Source organism: Phodopus roborovskii, unplaced genomic scaffold, assembly GCF_943737965.1.
Source record: "Phodopus roborovskii unplaced genomic scaffold, PHOROB, whole genome shotgun sequence".
In the NCBI taxonomy this organism is placed as follows: domain Eukaryota; kingdom Metazoa; phylum Chordata; class Mammalia; order Rodentia; family Cricetidae; genus Phodopus; species Phodopus roborovskii.
Window position 1 is genome coordinate 59502003 of NW_026126418.1, and position 18980 is coordinate 59520982.

An 18980-nucleotide genomic window follows, 5' to 3' on the forward strand; every position below is an offset into this window, starting at 1 on the left:
GATTCAGAAAGGTCTGCCTCTGTATTACTAACATACACACACACACACACACAGAGAGAGAGAGAGAGAGAGAGAGAGAGAGAGGAGAGCATAATTCATATACACACAAAAATGTTCCTTATATAATCCTCTATGTTCACTTTTCCAGTACATAGAACTTAATGTAAACTTCAATGCTTATAAAAGGTCATCATGTGACTATTTCTGGGTAGAATTAGTTATCCAGATGGGTAGATGATTTTCATTCCTGGAGCCAGGTATACCTTGAAGCAGTTTGGCAACAACAAGAATGCCAACTATGACTTTGAAAGACAGCAGGACCATCCTTGGCTCCCCCTGTAGAGCTCTCTATTAACTCAGAGTGACTAGGAATGGCTGGAAAATTGCAACGTTATCTTCCTTCCTGGTGTTTCTTATAACTGTAGCTCAGTTCCTAGCAGGGCGGTCACAGTCACTGCTGATCCATGGCTGTCTTACTCTACTGATAGTACCCTATGGTTCCCATTATGTTGTTTCTTGAGTGTTCCAGTCTCTTAATGAAAAAATGTGGGAGGTGGAAGAGCAACGGAATTCTAGCTCTTTCAGAAAGTAATCCCTGTGCAGAGGAACATTTGCCAGTTTGGAATGCTTTACTCTCTGAATGGTCTGTGGAAAAGGTAACCTGCCCATTTAGGTCTCAGTTTCTCCACAGCAGTGCCTTCACTATTGATAGAGTGAAGCAGAGTTAAGCTATGGCAACTTGTTTTTTGTTTCATCTTGGTTTTTTATTTATATTTTTGTTTTGTTGTTGTTTTGATCTTTGAGACAGGGTTTCTGTGTAGCCCTAGCTATCCTGCAACTCACTCTGTAGACCAGGCTAGGCTACAACTCACAGAGGTCTGTCTACCTCTGCCTCTCTGGTGCTGGAATTAAAGGTGTGCATCACCACAACTTGGTTTATGGCAAATTTTGCCTTTGTTCTTTTTGTGTGTTATTTTCACGGATGCAAGAATAAAGACCACTGATATAAATCATTGGCAGATTAATTAAAGTAAGTTTTATTCATGTATATGACTTGTCTTTCCATAAGGCAGGGTTCAAGAGAGCAGCATTGGACATGAGGAAGATAATGGTTTTTATAAGTCAGGGGGATTCCAATTGGGCAATTTGGTAAGTAAATAGGTAGCCAGGTAGCATGATAGAAGCAGAACATAAGCATAACAAATTGGTCATAATAGCCTTTTAAACAAAGGCATAGTTGCAAAGTAGTCATAATAATGCCATCATAACGACAGATGGTCATAACAACCTTTAGAAAAAAAGGCATGGTTGCCATTTTCTGGAATAGACAGTATAGAACTATGTGTAGTTAAGGTTACAGTTGGGGTGTTGCTCAGGAGAAACAGAGATTCAAGGATAAACAGGAATGAGCCTAGTTTGTCTTTACTATAAGAATGTTTTCTTTTTTTCTTGAGAATAGATTCTTCTCTCATACACTATAGCCTGACCATAGCTTCTCCTCCCTCCTCCCAGCTTCCACCTACCTCTACTCTCCCCAACACACACTCCCTCTCACTTTTGGTTCAGACAAAAGAAGTCCTCCAAAATAAAACCACCAACCATGGCAGCACATGGACAAGGCAACACTATAGGAGGAAAAGAGTCCCAAGAACAGGCAAAAGAGTCAGAGACACACCCACTTTCCACAGTTAGGAGTTCCACAAGAAGACCAAGCTAATAGCCATAACATATAGAGAGAAGACATGATGCAGACCCTTGCAGGCCCTGTGCTTGCTGCTTCAAGCCCAATGTGAAACAGACTGGTTTATCATGTGTCTTCAAGAATGTTCTATTTGAAAATTCGAAAAGATGGTATAGTTAGGTATTATTAGATCAATAATTGTTTAAGCCTTTCTAAAAGACTTTGATGGAAAATAATATCTAATGCCATTTTTGGCAAAATTTGGCCTAAGGTCTGAATTTGGGAAGTTTTTGATTGAGTAGGTGCTTTACACAATAGAAATATAAAATCCCAAATAGCAGTAAGAAAGTTAGAAAGTTTACAAAGGCAAAAAGAACACTAAGGCTATGAATAATAGATAATTATATAATTAAAAAGGTGAATATTTGTTGTCAGAGTTCAGACAGAAGGAAGCCTGACATAAAACTGCACATAGGCGGTTAAGTTTTAATTGGGTCTTAGAGTAAATTTCAGTATGTATAAACTCAGTGACACTCTTGATTCCCTCTCCTTCCCTCCAGGGTTAATATAAGAAACACCCTGCACAAAGCTCTAGCTTTGATATTAGACATTCTTAGCATGCCTGCTACCACCATTGTTAATTTGCTGCTGCTAAGGGTTAAAGAAATCTTTTGTTATGCAGCACAGTCCCAAGCACATAATGGATGCTTCCAATGGTTAAACATTTATCATATTGAAATGCAAGAGCTAACCACGATTCATACCAGAAGTGAGAACCCAAAAAGGCATTGTTAAAATAACAGCACATTTCAGAGACCTGAGTGAGAAGCCAAGCCAAAATCAAGAAGAAACTGAATTAACATTCAAGCTGGTTTTAATCAGAATAGGTCAGAACATAGACATCCGCAAGCCATTTGTTGAAAGGTCAGGATAAAATGGCAGGGTGGCTCATGAGGAAGTTTTCAGGTACATAACCAGAGAAAGACTGCAGATGGGTAGTTTAATAATAATAGTAATTTAATAAAAAGTTAAGAGACTACATAAACACCCACGGGCTCTTTGTTCACATCGTGTTATTTCATCTTATAATAGTGTGTACAAGGAGCCCGTGTAGTCTCATAGGTTTTTATTAAATCACAATTTTTTGTTTGTTTTTGATATAGGTGTTCTTTGTGTGGCTCTGGCTGTTCTGGAACTCACTCTGTAGACCAGGCTGGTCTCAAACTCACAGAGATCTGCCTGCCTCCATCTACCAAGTACTGGGATTAAGGGCATGCACCACTCCCTCCTGACTTACTTTTACATTTGTTTTATTAAGAGCAATGAAAGATCCTGTCATGAGTTCAAACTAGCAAGATGAGTAAGGGACAGAGCCAGGATTTGTCCCTAAGACCGCTCAGATTCATATTCAAGGAACTCATATTTCCTGCATGGAGTAGAAAAACAAATTGTGGGGACTATCATGGAGACCTGTGATAACATGAGTCACATTTGACTTTATAATCCCAAAAATATCTTCATCCTCACTGGCTGAAATGTGACTGATCAAAACTTTGAAAGGGACAGTGGCTGCTGACAATTCTGACAGAACCAAAAGGGGCTACTTCTTTAGTCAACTGAATCTTTGATTTTTCATTGGTTATTTATGGCCATGGGCACAATAAGTTCTATGTCCCCAAATCAGCAAAGGATGAAAGTACCTGAAGTTTTATTTATGTAAATGATCATTCTAAATCCATTGCCTTCCTCTTTCAAAGGCTTATTCCTACATAGAACCAGGAACTTGGAGAACTTATACTGAAGAAATCTTTGTCTTTACTTAATTGAAGGTAAAGTTTCACGGGCCCTAAGTGGGCAAGTTAAAGCTGGATTGGAAACATTAAAATTAGAATTGCTGGCTCTAAGGACCACTAGGAAGCATCACCACTAGGGGGTTCACTTGAGAATTTAAGGGGTATGGCATCATTGGGACAACAAAACTTCAAAGGCTTCTTGATTGTTCTTTGGGGAACCAGCTTATGACAGAAGAATTCTAAATACAAATAATGCTTTTCATAGGGCAGTGACAATGTTAAAATGTCAGTGCAATTAAAAAGACAGAAGGAAGAAGAGTGAAATGAAGCTGCTGAAAGCAGAGCCCCAACTGTAAACCCAGATGTCCTGCGAGGCTCCGATCTGCACTCCTGAGGAGTGAGTGTTTTCCCTCATGTGACACTACTGCTCCATTTCCATAAAGGTTCTGTTGGATAAAACACTGGCTGCTGGAAATGAAGGTTAGTTCTGAGGAACTAAGTTGAGACTGCATTTGTAGAGTTTGTGTTCCTGCTTGTTTGCAGACTGTCACATGCTCTTAAAAAGGAGATAAAAATTAAAACAAAGTTTAGAAAACTTCAAGTTAAGATTAATTAGTCAGAAAGTATGATACATGGTAAGGAATTAGAGAAGTACTCAGAACTAAGCTGGTTTAATTTTGTATAAGGGACTGTGCTTAGCATCTCATTCCTTGCTTCTGAGGGCCTGGCAAGCTCCTTCTGATAAGAGTTCTAGGTCAGCTCACATTGTTCTGACTTTCAAAGCAGCTTCCTATCGTGTCAGAGTGCTTTTCACAAAACATGTGAAATTTAAACTACAGATAACCTAGAGTAAACAGAGTATTTATAACATGGTGACAAGAGAACACCATTTCCTTAGACAACACAAGTTACTTTTTTAGTGTTGTCTAAGAGGCAGCAAGATGTTTGTTAATTTACAGTAATGTAAGAGTCTAAAATTGAAATTAAACCCAAAGAAGAAAATCTGAGTAAGAAAATTCATCTTTAGCTATAAAGAAAGATTGTTTTTATACTGTCACTAAAATGTGGTAGAGACTACATTTCCAAATTTATGAGTAGCAACTGTCAACGTCTGAGTTCCCATGTGTAAAGACAATTGGCACACTCTGACTTTCCTCACTTGGGTAAAGGCAACGAATGGCTGTAAGGTATTCAATGTCATGTCTAGGACTAAGCAGGTAATATAACCTTCAAGAAGGTATCACACCTCTAGCTAAGGATTTTATTCAAAAATGCAAAAAACAACAGCAAAACCAAACCCAATTCAGCTGAGTACAAATACCTAGGGACTCAATTGGTTCAGTGGATTGGTCACTTGTTTGTAATCTATCAACCACAAAGAAAGCATGGTAGACAGAAAGTCAAGGTAGACTGTGGTGAGAACAGTCTGAAGCAAGTCTATACATTGCAGGTGAAAAGCAGTTCTCAGAGTTAAAGGTACCAGATGGTGAGCTTTGGGAAACATAGATCACCCAAGGCTGGCCCCAACTAAACAGGTGGGGTTTAGAAAGCACAGCATGAGTGAAGGGGGGGCTTAACTTTACAGGTAAAAGGTGAGAAATAACACCACTTAGTACACCCTGAGTCTAACCCACATTCCTTCATTCATTCTCATAGCCAGACAGCTAGCTATTCACTTACACCAAAAGGGAGAAACAAAAAATTATAAGGAGTCAGTAGCCATTTTTACATGATCAGGTGAACAAGAACATTAGAAAAGCATCTCTTCCTGAGGAGTGCAGTTAAGGGACTAGTTAATTTTAATACCTTGCTGACACTGTATCTTTACTCTAGCATATATAAGCAAATTAAATAAATTTCTCATATAAATGTTCTTTTTCCTCCCTTTCTTCTGGGTGGAATATGTCTCAAGATAGTTCCTCAGTGACTCAGCCTGTGGGGTTGGCTTTCCTTCACAGATAATGCCACTTTTGATCTAGTGTAAGCACAAGATTAGTGACACATTTTAAGGGCAGTAATTGTTTGCTCATTTTATATAGGCAGGAAAACACTAATGGTAGGGGCTACTTTGATAGGCTTATAAATTATATCTAGTACAAGCTGCAATCAATCCCATACAACTCTATAAATCATAAGGACATGAAGGATATCACTCCACCAAATCACAAAACAAAGAACGAAGTAAAAATTTTAGAATGCAAGAACATGACAGTTTTGATTTCTCTGTAACATGTCTAAATTAGGTCCATGTTCAGTTCTACTGAAATCAAGAACAAAGATCAGATAAACAAATAAATTAATATTTTATTATTTAATATTTAACTTTTAGTCATAAAGTATTATTTTACCATCAATTAAGTTTATCATTAACTGTTAAGTACAAAGGAAGTGTCAAAACCAGCAGTGAGTTGATGGGGGTTGTCCTTCTGTACATATATTTCTCTTATAGGTTAATGAATAAACCACTGATTGGCTGATTGGACAGGCAGGAAGTATAGGCAAGCCTAGGAGACTAGGAGGATTCTGGGAAAGGTAGACAAAGAGAGTTGTCATGTAGAGCCTGGGTAGAGAGGATGTGCAAGATGTTCTCCAGTAAGATAAGACCATGTGGAAATACTTAGATTAATAGAAATGGGTTAATAATGAAGATAAAGCTAGCCAATAAGAACCCCAAGGCACTGACCAACAGTTACATAACTAATATAGCATCTGTGTGTTTCTTTGGGGCTCAAGGGCCTCGGGATCAGCTGGGTCAGAAAGCTCATGCTTACAGTGAGTTCTTAACCAGATAAGAACAAAGGCAGCTTCATGTCATGTATTGTCAGAACCATCCTCCATTAACTTGTGTGCATTCACCAAACAGCACACAGGAGAGGTGTCAAACTATACAGTAGAGATTTTAAAATCATGTGGAAACCCACAATTCTTAACATATTTTAAAAAGAAAAAGATTTTTATTTGGGACTTAGAACTACAGAAAGACATCCTTCAGGAAGTGAAAATTAAGACTATTTCTTGGTTCTGTGGCCATTTTTAAGCATTGTGCATGTGTGACAAAATGCAAGCCGGTGATCCTAGCAGCAGCACCAAGAGTTGAGACAGTGCTGGTGTTAGGATCACCATGAAATGAGCAAGTTGAGTCCTGATCCACGTGAATTAGGAGTTAACCTCACTCAAACAGTAGGTATCCTGCAAGGAGACAGAAGCACTCTTGCTTTGTACCCCTGCTTCCAAAGAGGTTCTGACTTTAGTAGTAAGTGTCAAGCCATGTTTGTGGAGTAAGGACCTGGACAACTGAGTGTGGGAGTGGAAACACCTGGCCTCGTTCGCTTTCAGGACACTTGAAGGAAGCATAGGTTGAGTTAACATAGTGATCACTCAGTGAAAAAGAAAGTATTCATGAAGAGAGGGTAGGTGTTAGATATAGATAAGAATTTTGAGAATGTGCCATTATTACTATGTGTAAAAAGAGTTCTAAGAGTTTTCTCCATGTGTCTCTCTTTCTATGTCTCTCTTTTAATAGCCTAGATGTTAAGGATACTACACCAGGAATTAAAATTTTCTTTGGTCATGTGCTATTGGCATTAACACTGTCAATAATTCATGGTAAAAGAGGAAGCTGCTGTGAAAGGTTACCTATTGTCGGGCAGTGATCAATAGGTGAGACCACAGTGTGTGATGTATTGTCAAGTATCAGCCAGATTCGCTTTGCTGTGGATTCTCAAAATGGTGGTACTTACTCTTGGTTTGTCTGACCCAAGCTGGGCTTATTTCTTCATTAATCTCTACTTCTGATTAAAGACTGTGCCTTGAATAAACTTAAAACGAAAACACCAGCTCTGGACACGTAATCTTCTGTGATCTGGCAGTGGGCCTGGAGGTTTGGGCCCCTTATTTTGATGTTAGTTTATATTAAACAAAACTGTCACTTTGTTTTCCTGTCTTCCTATATTGGGTCACTTGGTGCTACATGATATGATCCAGGACAATTCAATGCAAGGAGACACATGTCCCTTCTTATTGCATATACGAGACTGTAGCTCTCTTTACACCCTGTGGGAAAGAAAGCAGGTCAGGTGCCCAAAGGTAACCAAGAAGGAAAGTTTAGTGTAACCATTACTTCTCACTACCAGAGATCCCGAAAAAAGCATAAGACTATAACACTGTGGCTACATACACTGCAGAATAGAACAGCAATTATGATTACCTCTTGGGAAGGCAGTGCATAAAAACAATACTACCATTTTTGAATACTATCAAACATAATAAGAGAACAACTTAGAGTCTCAGGAAAAATCAGGTCACACTGAATTACCATCTAATTTGCAGCTATTTGGCTTCTTTGATTCAAGGTTGTAAACGTTTCTGGGTTTACTTCTTGTTGGAGTTCCTGGGTGACCTCTGGATATTGACACACTGATTTGCTTCATTATGTGTTATTTTACTCAAAGGCCACTATACAAATGAATTTGGATATGACCTGATAACTAGTCTATGCCAGTCACTACATTGTTTCTCAAGGAATTTTGCATAGGGAAAGAAAGCATCAGATAGAATGTGAGAATAGTAATCGCCAAGGAAGACTCAGGGTGCTGAGTTTCAGAGTGAAAAAAAAATGGTTCCATGCTGTAATGTAATAGCAATAATGAGAAAGATGGGAGACTAGAGGGACTGGGAGAGTGGGGCAATGGGGAAGGATAAAGGGATTGTGAGTCCCTTTCATTTTTTCCTCATTCCCCAAAGAAGTAGTCCTTGTTTCCACATACTCGCTTCTTTTTAACGTTAGCACACCCTTAAACCTGCTTGACACGTGACAAACACATATGCCACTACAACTCAAATCCCCCATCTCATCTCCAGATACAGTGCATGGAAAGTAAATAGGTATCACAAGACCTATCACCTGAAAGAAGCACCCTAGGAGACTGCATGTAACCAAGATAGCATCATGTCTGCCACAGTGCCACAAGGCTGTCCATTTGCTAATTAATTGCAACAAGCATTAATGTACAAAATAATGCCTTGGCCTTCCGTGCTGCTGCTTGGAGATTGTTCTGCTTATCAGTTTTTAATATGCTCTTTGAAAACTGACACATACTTTACCCACATCTCTTTAGGAACATAGAGATTCAAAAGCTGGAGAAAATACTTTCATGCTTCCCGACACAAACCTGAGAGGATAATTAAACAGATGGCAACAATAAACCGAATCAGAACACATCAGGGAGTAGAGTCCCTTATTAAAAGCCTTACAAACTGAAGACGGGGAATAGAAAAAAGTAAAATCCAAACCCAAACTCTGGGGAACTGTTTCAGCAGTCAACAGCTTTATGTCATCAGTGACCTTAGAAGTAGAGGCTAATCAACCATTTAGGGATGGATTTACTACCACCTAGGAAAGGGTACCCGGAGGTCTGTGTGCTTACTCCACTCCTCAGAGCAGGAGTGGGAGGGTGAAGTCTGTAAGGTTCTTAGAGGGCTCCTTGGGAAGTCTCTCAAAGGCATCAGCATTCCCTCCCGCCTCTCTCTCCTCTCTCTCTTTCTCTCTTTCTCTCTCTCTCTCTCTCTCTCTCTCTCTCTCTCTCTCTCACACACACACACACACACACACACACACACAAACACACAGAGTTTTAAGCCCCCAGTACCCTTGACATGCTCACTTCCTCAGACACAAGCTCTTACTTTCCTCATACCAGAGGACAAAATCTAGGTATTAAAAAATTCTATGATGACCTAAGTATGGAAAAATATTTTTGGATTCATTTTTGGTGACAGAATGATCCCCGATTTGGATTTGTTGTGGCCTAAAACTATATTAAAATTCCACTTATTTTTTTTTTAGAACTTACAATTGTCACTACATCCTGAGCTGAACCTAAGAAAAATTCTTGAGTTGACATTGATATTTCTGTCTGCAATTATATGTATATTATTTTCCAGGAATAGAAAAACGAGTACAAAAGCATGTTATACAGATACATATACACTTACTCATTCAGTGTTTCTTTATAGATATGTATACTTACTATATATGCTGATATACAACTCTATATGCATTCACATATGCTATAAACCTGAATGCAGAAATGCAGAATCTACTATATGAAAGAAAAGATATAGGTATTAGGTAGATTTACAGAAATATCAACGAACCATCACACATGCAAAGATGGCATTGTGACATTATATCTAGAGTCTATAACTGGGGTTCATTTGAGTGCTCTTTGCTGTTTTCTAAGTTCTCTGTCTAACATGGAAAACTGTGTGAACAGCACTTACAATGGTTCAGCTTCAGAAAGTAAAGATTGTTCACCATGCCTTGTTTTGTTAACCTTGCCTGTGATCATGGTCTATTAACAAGGTGTTTTTTGGAAATTGAGGCAAACATTAAAACTGGAAAAGATACAACATAACAGACAAGTTTGAATTCGTTGGCACACCCATTCTTTACCTTGGATTTCACCTCCCTAAAAATGGCAGGTCACCTTTGGATGGTGTCATAGACTCTCTTACTAATGCTGACTACAGTTCAGGGTTGTTGTGAGGGTAGAGTTATATATGGATAAAAGAAAAGGCAGTGCAGATAACCAGTTGGAAATGCATAGTTGCTGACACTCAGGATATTAGGTAACCTTTTTTAATTAGAATGTACAATTTTAGATTACTAACTATATACATCATGGGACCCAAGATTTTGGTTCATCAGTGATTCTCCTTTATGTTTCACTAAGATGCAAAAATCAGAGTTCTGTGCTCACACAGATTCAGGCTCCTCCACACCATGCTAAAGCTTTTACCTGTGATCTCCAGTACTGTTCTGCCCCCTTGTGCTGCTTCGGTGAACTCAGCAGAGAACTGTGAGCCTTCATCTTTGTGTATGAACTACAGAAAACCAACCCCACTGTCACTTCTCACTTTTCTGGCAAGTTCAAGGTCGGTGTCTAGCTATTTTCAGCTCATCTCTTCTTGATCCATGCAGAGAAATGACAAGGTAACGTGATTCGGGGTCAGCTGTATTACAGGAACCGTTACATAAATGGAGAAAGTGAAAATCAATCCTAGCTGACAGTGACTTCGGGATAATCAGCGCTCACTGGATGCCTCTGTCAACTCGCCTGCATCAAACACCGTGTGACTTCTGTCAGATCTTTTTAATAAAACTATATTCTCACTTTCAGCAACCTAAATAAATGTTATACTGGAGCCGAATCTTTCTAGGCTAGCTTAGCCCTATAGATTTGTTTAGCTTTCTCTAATACGTCCTCGGAAAGCCACATAAGTCACACCTGTTATTCCAAGTTTGCTACTGACCTGGGATGAAAGTATTGTTGCAAGACCTGCCATACTGAGTAATGTATCTGAGGTTCCCTGTGCACTGCTGTATCGTGTGAAATTAACCCAGCACCCACACACACCTCAAGTCCTCCTCTCTCTTCTTTCTGAGTACCCACAACCTCATCTATCATTTCTTGCTAGGGACAGGTTTCTTTCAGCAATTTTAGGTGTTCATTGAAATTTTCCATTTTATCTCTGCTTGTTTATTTGTTTGTTTTTTATTTTTCTGAGACATGGCCCCCAACACAGAATTGGGAATAGAGTGCTTAAGAAGATCTTTCATGGCAGTGACATTCCTTCCGCTGACAGCACCTTGTATGTCACTTTCAGGAGGGAGCCTCTATCCCACCCACCTTGTGCTCCCAGGAAACTGAAGCAGGCAGTCCTCCATTGAAGTACAATTTACCATAATATTAGTTGTCAGTAAATTCAAAGACGGAACTACTAAAGCTATAAAATGGATTAGAAGCAATTTAAAAAAGAATTAACAAACTAGAGTAAGAGTATACTGTCAACAAACAAATGCTCCATCATAGGACTGTAATTTGGAATTTTAATTACCCCTCTGCTCTGTAACAAAACAATGTCTGAACTGGCAGCGATTTGAATCTCTCACAGGTCATTGAGCATTCTAGTTAATTACTCTATGAATAGCCTGTTTTTCTCCCCTCTGGAAACACGTTTCTAATGGCAGTCAAGGTCTGACAAATGTGTCATCTACATAATTAGCTAGGAAGCAACACAAAACATTAAACATGCTTTGTGCCGACAACTATCAAAACATTTCATTTGTTGTCAATTATTCATTACTTTGTAGGTTCTGAAGGGGTTGTTATTATGGAAATAAGTCCAGATGCTAACAAGGTTAGAGTTTTGGATTCAAATTAGTAATCAGAGGACTAACTTTTAAAAAAATGTATCTCATGTACATTCTGCACCATGTTCAATCAGTAGGAGATTATAAACAAATTTAGCTCTGTGCTCAAGTTAAAAGGAAAACGGTGCTTGCCACATGTGTGAACTCCAGAGCCCTGGCTTTTTCTTTGAAGTATGGACTCTTTAATTTTGCCATAAACTTTCCCCACCTTTTGGGAACCCCAATTTGTACTTGGTAAATAGAGTTAAAAGATTTCCCAGCATGAAATGGCACAGGGTGGCACAGACAGGAACAGAAATCTCTGGTGGTGTTTGAATCTTTTCTGGGGCATATTGTAGAAAAGTGGAAATTCCGACTAAAAACTTTTTCATCTGCTCCACGGCGTGACTGCCAACAGCTGGAGACTGGTTTACCTTAGGCAACCTGGGAGTTTCTGTTTATTGTTCTTGTTTCATTCGTTTTCTTTTAACTTGGTGTGCCTCAAGTTCTGCTTCTTGTATCATTTTAATATCGTGCACAGAGCTGAATACTGTCTTGAAAGCAGCACTCCTGACGTTTACAGAGGGTACAAAAAGATTCTTCAACAGAATTGACCTCTCAGTGGCAAAGAAAATTGCAGTGGAAGATACATTATTGCGTGGTCGTATCAGAGCTTTGGATCTGCAGAGAGTCTCACTCCACTGTCCCCCAGCTTTCCCTTATAAACCAAAATGGCTTACAAATGTCATCTACAATAGTCCAATAAAGATTAGGAACAAAACACTGTCCTTACACTGATGAGATAAGAAAGACTCAACTGCAGAACGCGGCATAGAGGAAGAGCTCATGAGGCTTGTTCTCAAATCAGAAAGATAGAATTCAAATTGCATTGGTGGGTGTGTTTAAAATTTAATTGAAATGATCAGTTTGTTTTCTACATAATGCTTGATCAGATGCCTGTGTCACAGAGCTAGATAGAAAGAAAAGAAAGAAAACAAATTCTATCAGGGAAATCAAGAAGACCTGCTATCTTCAGGGTATGCAGAATATGTCAGGAAATAATTCTACCCTGTGCACTGAGAATGCCCAGTTAATAAAAAACTGATCAGCCACTCACTAAGAGAAAATAACTGTCTATGTTTTCCAAAGCAAAACGGCAGTCTCATCTTACATTAAATAGGACACATTAAAATAAGCTTTAATAATCTTTATGCAAAAGGAAACTAATCCATTTTCAGATCATACGATCCACGGCAATAAAAGGAAATCATCAAACTAAAAACAATTTTAGAAATGGCTGCAGACTCTCATTTAATTAACATGCAACAGATCATATATTTATGAGGAAGTCAAAATATTTAGGAAGTCTATAATCCTGTAAGCCTTAATGTGGTATAAAAACAACAAATAAATGCAAAGTGTTACTGTTACACATGCCTGCCTGATCAATGGTTTTCACATATTGATCTATAAATGGAGTTGACAGTCTGTGTTGCCTGCACATTTTCCAAGCAGCGCTATTTTTGCACAAAACCAATACGGGCAATTACCTTTGTTTGAGATGCCAAGTCTTATCAATTCAATGTGATTTAGTGTCATTTTAATTAAATATCAGATCCACTTCAGGACAATTTATCCAAACAAAGCCTCAAACCTAACTATAAGCTTGATTTGAAGTAAATATGGGCATGCCCTACAATCTCATAATATTTCTCAAAAAGTCTGCTAAACAGAAGGCTTATATTTTTAGTAGTGATTTTTATGTCTGCCTTTTTGGCTAGCCACAACTTTGGCAAGTATCCTATAATGACAGAAGTAAGAAACAAAAGAAAATTGTTTCCTCTTTTTCCTGATAATACACTAAAATGAAAGAGAGGGGGGGGGGAGGCCAGGAACAGTGTGTTAATGGGGGTAAGAGGAATCTTGTGTGTTAACACTTCAGGATGGCTTGATCTAAGTCCTCATCTAAACACCAGTGAAAACATATTTCTCTGTTCGTGATGGCCATGAATGTAGTAATGCCCTTCTGTAGGTTTGCAGGATGGAAATGGTGAATATTCATGCTTGTCACTGCTGAAGACACCAGCACTAAATGCTGAAATGGCTCCAGCCTGAAGATCCTGTTTGTGCAGCTTCCTGATTTATACTGTTTAAAGTGTTCATTAATATCTATTTTAAACTGTCTGGAAGACAGGAGCATCCCTATAATAAATAAGCATCGAAGTGCACTGAACCTTTTGCACTAGCTGTTTGCTGGGTTACACACTAGCCTTTCTGCCCTTGGACTGGCAGCCTCACTTGCTCCATTATTTCCCCCCTTGCTGGCTGCTTTTCCAACCAGTGCATTCTGGAAAATAAGGCACCCTCCTTTCAGAGGCCTCACTGTACATCTTAGGATGGGATAAGAGATCACTGCTATGATCAGGGAGCTTCCTTCCCACTCAAATGGAATGCTCTAGAGTTCTTTTATGGAGAGGCAGTTTCCTTGCAAACTACATCCTTCAACATCCAGTAGTCCTACCTCTCCAACATTCCCTGAGTACTAAATCAACCTCCTGAAATTTTGATTTTGATTACTTGATGTTTAAAGAGAACAATACACGCTAATATTTTAAGGTCATATGGGGTACCTATGTCACTAAAATGTTTCCCTGAAATATTTAGGTCACCAAAACCCCAAACTCCAAACTAAATTCACTTCCGTTTGTATTTCTTTGGGTTTGAAGAACTACCTTAGCATTTCAAAACACCATTATTTTTCAGAATCTTAAAAGACTCAAATGATATAATATTACATGCTACATTATATATATATAACCACATAAAAGTACTGTAACTCAAAACATGCAATTATGAATTTAAAAAGTCTATTGATTTTATCCTAAAATGTTACAGCTAATAACGAAACCAATGTGAATACCAGACATCTTATATTACTGGTCAGTCCAATAGGTTAAAAATGAGACTTTTCTATAAAAGGTATTATAAACAAGACATTTTTATTAAACAGGACACAAAATGTATATGCGGACTCTAAGCACCTGATATTTGTTTTGTAGAGATTCCATGTGTGTGTCTCTGTTATAACAAACTGCTTTGTGTGAACACACATACACATTTTTAGCCCACATTTCATCCCATTTCCAAATGAGAACTATACCCCTTGACCTCACACTGTCACCCAGCTCCTGAAAAATGAAGCAAATAACTTTAACCGGCTTGTTTGAATAAATATGCCAAAATACTTTACATTCTGTCAGTATCTAGTCAGAAAATTGTGCATGGAAAAAAAAGATGAAAAGAACTGAGACAGAAAGAAAATTAGTGCCATGGCAAGCTTTCAATACAGGATCTCTGAGCCAAGTTTTCTCCGTGAAATGACATATCCTCACTAAAATACCCCTTTTATATAATTATGCTCTGAGTACACATAACCAGAAGTAACTTTTATTTTTGTTCCTTATCGAGGAATCCATATTGCACAGACTAAGAACGCGGAAACAAAAGCTGGGATAATTACGGCTAATTTAACTTTGGAAAAGTCTTTTTCTCTAGCAGTCCAGCATATAACCCCCCAAACTAAAGTTATGTAACAAGGTAATACCAACAATGAGAAACTGCATGATAAAATCCTGCCCAAAAGTGAAAAATGCTAATTTTGTCTCATTTAGCAGCTGGATACAGAAATGCTCATTAGTTTTAAGAGGGTTAATCCTTTTAACTTTTGCATATTGATATGCCAATTATGCCTAATTGTACAAGAGGCATCAGTCAAGGTAATAGTGCATAAACACATGAAAGTTATTAAGTACATCCCAACATGTAATAAAGTAGGTGTTAATTGGTAGCTGAGTTCTGCGGGCTATTGAGGTGGATAATTCATTGAGAGATGGATCACTTGTAATTTCTCTCCATAATTCCTTTTGCAGTCTCATGCTGTGATGTTTTCATGCTTGTCAAAAACAACTGCGGCATAGTGCCTTTTGTTAAACACAGCCAATAAAATATGTTAGGCATCATTAAATATACTTAACTTTTAAACTTTTTCAAAGGTACAGTTCTTATGGAGAGAACATATAGAGAGTCCAATAATTGACTCGAACCACTGTCTCAAGTTCATAGTTGAGGAACAGTTTAGCTGTTTTTAAAGTGGAGGCAGCAAACAGGGTTGTGCCTCCCAGCAGCCGATTGTTGTAAATGAGAAAGTCAATAAAGGAAAATGCTTTCCTCAGAGTTACCTCATCTAAGGACAGATTTCTCACTCCCCCATATCAACACTGGCTTTCCCATCTTAAGTCTGTCTATAACACCTGAGGAAGACATGATTAAATTCATGTATTTCCTAAATACCTGAGATTTTTGTGAGTTAATTTTGCACTTAGAACTGAAGTGAAAATGGAAAATAAATATAGTTGGTAACATTCTACTCAATTTACCTCATTTAATAACGCAGTAAGGGAGCTGAATATTTCATAGGCTCCTACAATAGTAACAGAATATTCAATTAATAGATTACATGCTTCTGCATGGTGACTGGGACTCTCACAGCCTATCCCCAGCTAACTTATTTCTCACTCTTCTTCTCACTGTGACAAACAAAATAGATCTGGGGTCCAAAAGAGTGGCTAACATTGCATAAATAATTTTGTAACATTCTATGGCCTCAGCTGCAAGTTACCACCATTATGGTAGAAAATTAACCAGAGGAGACTCATCGCAATCACTGGGTTTAGTGGCTCAGGATGCGTGCAGGGCCAGGGACACAATTGGCAATAGAGTTCATCTCTAACTATTTTATTTCAAATCTTTCTAATGACACATTATCGAAACAAAATGGCTTCCTCTCCAAACCTTAAATAGCCACACCATTGCAGCCGGTTGAGCCTACTGCAAATCAAACCACAATTTCCACTCCTCTACATTATGGGGAGATTTTTGAGAAAGGGATTTTCACATTTTTTTTAAGTTGTTTTTTTTTCCCCGTCAGTTCATTCTTAGCTAATTTTAGCCTCTGGCTTTTCAAAGTGATGTACTGTATTTGGAAGTACAAACACTGCATGCTAGCATAACCTCATTATTTTTATGACACTGAAGCATGGTAGCAGAGGCCCTTAAAATGAGTCAAAGGTGCTCTTCAGCCTGGCTCCATATCCCCTTTATCACTCTGGATTAGGCCCAGCTCTGCTCTTATAACTGGGGATACTATTATGACTATAAGTAGACAAGATAAAATCCATTACCAAACAGTTTTCCCATGCACATTAGGTAAACAAACAAAACTAAGCTAATTAGCTGGGTTTTTTGTTTTTGGTTTTTGTTTTTGTTTTGGGTTTTTTGGATTTTTTTTTTATCTGTCTGCTAAGAGACAGTGGCATGTTTGAAGTGCTTGACTTACAGGTTCAGTGATCTTCCCAGCATCGGTGAGGATCATGGATTTAGTTTGACTCAGTCTGTCGTGGTGGCTGGTGGCATTTTTGATTCTCATTTGTACAGCTCCTGTAGCTTGGTGGGCAGGGCTCAGTGTTTCCAACGAGTTATCACAATTTGCAGATGTTTGCACACTATGGCTTATCCTGGTGAAATATAAAACGTTATATTACTATAAATACATACACTTTCTGTGAAAAACTATTAGGGAGCTTTAATGTGCCTTCTCATCATTGTTACTAAAATGCAATAGTCAGAATCTTTCTCAGTTGGAAATGAGACAGTTGCCACTTGGTGCTCACTTTGAGCAGCTCTGTCCTCCAACCCCACTGATGACAGATGTTTGAAAGCTTCACAGCTCCTATCTGTGTAAATCTCTAATTCTATTAAAGGCTTCTTATTGTGTCTGGAGAGATGACTAAGACCACTCAAACCACCTACTGCTCTTGCATAAGAACTGGGTTCTTATGCACACAGCCTTGGCAGTTCCTCCAGCTCCCTGGGATCCAGCACTGTCTTCTGGATTCCATGGGTCCTGCATTCATGTGCCCAAACACACACTCACATACAACCATCTTTTAAAAATAAAATTTTTTAAAACTAATTTCTCTATTTTGTTTTTATATCTGTGAACACTTTACCTACACTATGTCTGTGTGACATGGCCATTTGGTACCAATGAAGACCAGAAGAAGATATCACATTATCAGGGACTAGACCTTGGGATGGTTGCTAGCTTACTGCATAAGGGCTGGAATAAAATCCTCATCACCCAAAAGAACTGCCAGTGTTCTTTACTGTTCAGCTGTCTTTCTAGCCCACCCTCCAAATAAAATCTTTAAAAAAATTCTATATAATTCAGTCCTCTATATAGGGAAATGATGGTGGTAACTCTTCATTATGAAGGATGCAGGGCTTTTTCATTTATAAATCTTGCTAGTTTTGTATTCACACTATGTATGCCACTAGCACTGTGTGTGTGTGTGTGTGTGTGTGTGTGTGTGTGTGAGAGAGAGAGAGAGAGAGAGAGAGAGAGAGAGACAGATAAAAGTATATAAATCAGAAGCAGAATAAGTGTCAGAGCAAAATAAATAGACCCAATTGATCCCTTTCACAATACCCACAGGGAGAAATTAAAATTCCTGTGTCCATTGACACTTGCTTACTAAACTGTTATATTATTTGGACATCATTTAAGAAGAATATAATGAAAAAGAAAATCAGCTTATTTTTACTATATATTTTATTTATGTATGATACATATCCAATTGAAAGAATCTAACTTTGGCAACTCCAGTGCAGGCACGCTTTACACAAGCAACTGTGAGGGAACTAAGACAGACTCAGGCAGGACATTCTTCACCTACCTCCACTCCCAGAGTTCCTCTTGTGGGCACACCATCTAATTCTAAGAGAACATCTGTGATGCAAACACAGTTTCTAACTGCTGCATGCAGATCTTTCCCTGGCCTGCTCACTACACTCTCAACACTGGGTACCTGGGTAGAGCATTAGAAAAAGCAATGACTCAGCAATTACAGAAGGAATTCTCTCTCAAAAAAAGAGTAACCTTTCAATAGATAAATCAAGAATATTGGTATCCAAGGGTTTGATATGAAATTAGGATTGCCATATACATCAAGAAAAATAGGCACTAAAATATGCAGCCAAAGGGAAAAAAAACTGGAGCTTTTGTGTTTATGTTTTGGTTTTGAGATATGATCTTGTATATTCCAAGCTTTCCTTGATTTTGAGTTCATAACCCTTCTACCTCTACTTTCCCTGCTACTATTACAGATGTGTACCACTGTGCTAGGTTAAAAAAAAGTATTTTAATATGAAAAAAGTGTTATTTCACAATAAACAACAGTTAGAAAATTGTGAC

General features: G+C 38.3%; 1 protein-coding gene across 1 annotated transcript in view; it reads right to left on the reverse strand.

Moving 5' to 3' along the window:
• Arhgap15 (Rho GTPase activating protein 15) overlaps positions 1-18980 on the reverse strand; it is a 620277-nt gene that overhangs the window by 577121 nt on the left and 24176 nt on the right. Inside the window, exon 2 of the mRNA XM_051184740.1 lies at positions 17064-17241. Coding sequence (XP_051040697.1) covers positions 17064-17241 — 178 coding nt within the window. The remainder of the gene's footprint in view (positions 1-17063; positions 17242-18980) is intronic.